Source organism: Nymphalis io, chromosome 8 (assembly GCF_905147045.1).
Source record: "Nymphalis io chromosome 8, ilAglIoxx1.1, whole genome shotgun sequence".
Classification (NCBI taxonomy): Eukaryota; Metazoa; Arthropoda; class Insecta; order Lepidoptera; family Nymphalidae; genus Nymphalis; species Nymphalis io.
Window position 1 is genome coordinate 10,754,812 of NC_065895.1, and position 4,823 is coordinate 10,759,634.

The 4,823-nt window shown below is 31.4% G+C and overlaps 1 protein-coding gene across 1 annotated transcript; it reads left to right on the top strand.

Moving 5' to 3' along the window:
* Positions 1-1,927: 1,927 nt before the first annotated feature.
* On the top strand, positions 1,928-4,606 carry LOC126770066 (15-hydroxyprostaglandin dehydrogenase [NAD(+)]-like). The gene is made up of 5 exons (XM_050489214.1): positions 1,928-2,065; positions 3,094-3,333; positions 3,437-3,613; positions 3,936-4,084; positions 4,306-4,606. The coding sequence occupies exons 1-5, from the start codon at positions 1,970-1,972 to the stop codon at positions 4,454-4,456; spliced, it is 813 nt and encodes a 270-aa protein (XP_050345171.1). The 5' UTR covers positions 1,928-1,969; the 3' UTR covers positions 4,457-4,606.
* Positions 4,607-4,823: the final 217 nt, after the last annotated feature.

Genomic DNA, 4,823 nt, shown 5'->3' on the forward strand with positions numbered 1-4,823 from the left:
CCAGATGATCGGAATTGCGACTCAAAGGGAAGATGCTGCTAGCATTCTTGTCACTATTCCACGCGGTCATGATTTGTACAGTACCTAGTTTTAACTTTTTATTTGTATTTAAGGCTTTTCATTTAAAAAAATCTCATGTAAATAAAAACAAAATACAGAAGAACATGATACGAACACATCTGCCACTTATTATATGTTAGATGACGATTCTCTTTAGCTTAGTTTATATATTAAAAATATATACATTAAGTATAATACATGAATTGCAAATACACTTATGAAATTTTAATTTTAATGTATGTAGTTTTGTAATTATTAATAAACTAAGGGCTTCCGCTTTGTCCATTTTTTGGTGCTCCATCGCATCCACAGCAGTAGTATTATTAATGAAATTGGAGAGCTGGGTACAGTTTCAAGTTCAGAACACGTGGATTTTCAGGAAAAGTTGCGGGTTTAAGTAGTTCAATCACATAATTAATAACAGGACGGTAACTTTGGTTATGGTAATTCCATTTTACGTGATGTTTTTTTAAGTACTTATTTATTGTTTTATGAGGAAAACAAAGAGTATTTATTACACGTAAAACAATCAAGTTTCCACTTAAAAATAATCCATACATAGCAAGTCACGGTATTTAATTAAATAATTTAACAATGAATAATACAAAAACAGGACATATATTAAAAACAAAACACTGAATTAAAGTAAATGAGTATGTACAGTAGGAGTAAATATAAAGGAGTCAAAGAATATAAGGGAATAGAAAGTGAATCTGTGTTTGCACACTCACTTGTACACTATAATATATCTCACATAGTTGGCTAATCTCCCTTGAGATTGACCGCGGTGGCCAAGTTCTCCTGACCGATTTCGGGTTGGCTGGTCACAACAACGATATATTTTTTTCTATGTTATCCATATATTGCAATCTGCTCGTGAGTATAATTTTAAAAAACATATCCCTGCCGTATCGCAAGTAATATAAGTATTTAAAAAATGTTGTGTTCCCATAGGATCAGCTAAACAGTTAGGCAACTTATTTCCACTTCTTCTAAAGGCACCCGCTATTCCGATTTTTATCGCCGACTATGAACTCATGCTTTCAGCTTTATAAAAGTAATTTGTAATCATTGTTTTCACAAGTACATTGTAATAAGGTGAACCTCCTACATTAGATGTCAAATAAATCTTATCATCTTAATGGCTTACTATAAACAATCCTATCTTTTAAATATACGCGATAATACGAAATTTATATTCATGCAGTGGTTCCAATAAATAATATTATCAATTAGATGATGCGTTGACGATTAGTATATAGGCAATAAGCGCCCTTCATCTCCAATTATTGCCATTAAACCGCACACAATAATGTACGGTATACCATCAAGAAGACTGTCTTCTTATAATAATAAAAAAGACCAATTAATATATTGTACATAGATTCAAAGAGATTTCTTACCTAATATAAATTTCCTTTTCTGGTGGTTCCCACAATTTTTTGACTCATTATTCAAAACTACATTGATTTATATAAGTGTCGTATTGTTAATACACAAGTATCGTATTACAGATACACCATATAAACATTAATGGTTGACGGATGTATTTATGAATCTTATATCTCATGGATAGCGGTGCTTTAACAGTATTATACCTTAATATTTCTCACTTTGTGTCACTTGTGAGAAAGACAAAAGGTTGTCCATTTGTCAAAGAATGTCTCCTAGAAGAATGAGGCCCGCAGAGGCAGTCCAACCGTTGGGGCGGAATGGGTGAAACTGCTTTTAAATGAGTATGGCGCATTCCGCGCTAGTGAGTGTCGCCACGTCATGTGGAGGAAACGCGTAAATGCGTTTTTCGCGTTGCGTTGAAACAGAACCCTAAAAGAATCCAACAATAACCTTCTCGTATAAAAGCAACTAAAATTTATTAATTACGATCATATTTCCTTAATCTCTCACTACGATGTATAGTTTGAAAGATAAAGTTGCAATCGTTACAGGTGGGGCTTGCGGTATAGGTGCAGCTGTTGTTAAAGAATTTCTCCAAGAAGGCGTGAAGGTAAAGCCTATTTTTGTCTTAGTATAAACGAAACTAGTCTGAAAAAAACCTATAATTATAGGCTAATTTTATTAACAGTATTGCTTAACGAAATTAATGATGATGTCCTCAGAAGTGATTTCAGCCATAACCATTTTCAAGGTAGACTAGCAAACTGCGCAGGAAATTTTATTGTGTACAAACATTAGTGTTACTTAAATTTCCTTTACTCTCCATCATACTTAACATGCTTTATATAATAACATCAGTACATACAGTGTTATAAAATAATAACATTTTAAAAATAAAGAAACACGAAATATATAACGTTTATATATATCGTGTTTGTTTATTTTTTAAATGCTATTAATGCTAATAAATAAAAATTATAACTACGTTATATTTGATAAGGCCATATAAAAAGTGTAGTGTGAAGATACAACTGCTTCTGGTAACTTGCTTTTCAAGTGCTTAATTTTTATATATGATTCTTCTCATCCTAGACGTTTATGGTAATATGGTCACATAAAACTGGCACAGCGTGGTGGAATGATCATAATACTTTGTGCACGGTTTTACTTAATTGTATACAATTAACAACGTAGATGTGAACACTTGTGCTTATAAAAAGATTTACAAAAAGAAAAATAACAAAAACAAGATATTTAAACAAATTAAAAAATATTTACAGTAACAGCTTGTGAATGTCCCACTGCTGAGCTAAGGTCTCCTCTCCCTTTTTGAGGAGGAGGTATGGAGCTTATTAGCCCACGCTGCTCCAATGCGGGTCGGTGTAATACTCATGAGGCAGAATTTCAGTAAAATTAGACACATGCAGGTTACCTCGCGATGTTTTCCTTCACCGTATAGCACGAGATGATTTATTATCACAAATCAAGCGCATGTAAATTCAGTGGTGCTTGCCCAGGCTTGAACCCACGATCATCATATATAATATATTTTATAAGTCAAACATTACATAAAATAATGCAAAAATTATAAGACATATTTTAGACGTTAACAAGATATTAACATACTATAACTTTCAGCACGTTGCAATATTGGATGTCGAGGAAGAGGCAGGTTACTCAATGGAAAAACAAATGACAACATTCTTTGGCAAAGAAAAAGTAAAATTCATAAAATGTGATGTAACAATTGATGAACAGTTATTAACTGCGTATCAAAATACAACTTCGGATTATGGATACATAGATATCGTTGTCAACAATGCAGGAGTAGCTGATGACAGACTACATATGTTTAAAAGGACAATTGATATTAACTTTGTAAGCTTTTTTTTTGTAATTTTACATGATCCACGATAAAACTATATCTAATGTGATGAGATTATTACATTGTCTGTCAAAACAATTATCAATTTTCTTACAGACAGCATTAACAGCTAGCACTTTGAAGGCTCTTGAACTGATGCGTGAAGATAAAGATGGTCATGGTGGTACAATTATCAATGTATCATCAATCGCTGCTTTGTTACTGGTGGCACCATCTTTATTCATTTATGCAGCCACTAAAGCTGCTGTTCTCCATTTAACTTGTAGTATCGGTGTAAGTACACTAATGCCATCCAATGTCAATACTTATTTTTCCCGAATAATCAAATTCTCAAAAAAATATCATTTTCTCCGTGCGTTTCTTTTCTATTGCTTTGATATACATTACACTATTTTCCTGCTTGTTGTGGTTTGTGCCTGCATGTTTTTAGGTAAGTAGCATCATAATCTAAATTATTGGATAGCTGCTGACTAATTTTAATACATAAGCCGTTATTTTTAATGTCATAATAATATAATTTTAATCTTATGTCTAAGTCAAACGTTAGTATAACTTTTTTATTTTAGCCTTGTTTAATAATTGTTTCATATTCCAGAAAGAAGCCTATTTCGCAAATACAAATGTAAGGACAATTGCAGTATGTTTTGGTTGCACAGTATCTGAAATTCATAAGAGGTTGGGCAGTTTTGATGACAATATAGAAAAAATTACGAAAATGTTTACCGAAATAATGCCTCCTCAACCGTATGTATTTAAGAATATGAATTATTATATTTATTAATTTACATTTTATTTAATAATATGAATATCTAAATTTGAAATCTTTGTCGAACAAATATTTTAATTAACAAAGTCATATTTGAAAGTAAAATAACAACTGGTTAACTTGATAATCAAAAAGTCTAGAATGCATTTATTCAATTTCATGGTATATTTTATACATTTTTTATTGTTTATTTATACAGAGCCGAAGCAGCAGCGATTGGGATCGTAGAAGCGTATAAAAACGGTCAAAGTGGAAGTGCGTGGCTCGTAAGAAATAGCAAACCAGCATTAGATATAACATCAAAAATAAATACGGCCTACGATATTTTGTCCGAAAATATTTTCGATTAAAACTTATGTTTATGTTATGCAACAATATATTTAATTCGTATTCGAGGGCTTATAAAATATAAGAACATTATATTTACAAACTTATATAGTTTTTATTATAATATTTTATTTTACAACCCGTTATTTTTAACAACACCATTATTCGATATAGCAGGAAATTAAAGAATTAGGAAGATGTAAATTAAAAAAAATATTTTTTTTGTACTAAAGTAATCTTTACACAATTATAATAACATGTGTGAAAAATTATGATTATATCATGTAAACTTTTTTTATCAATCAATCAATCAATCAATCAACAGCCAATCGTTGTCCACTGCTGAACATAGGCCTCTCCCAAGGTTCGCCAAAGCTCCCTGTCCTCCGC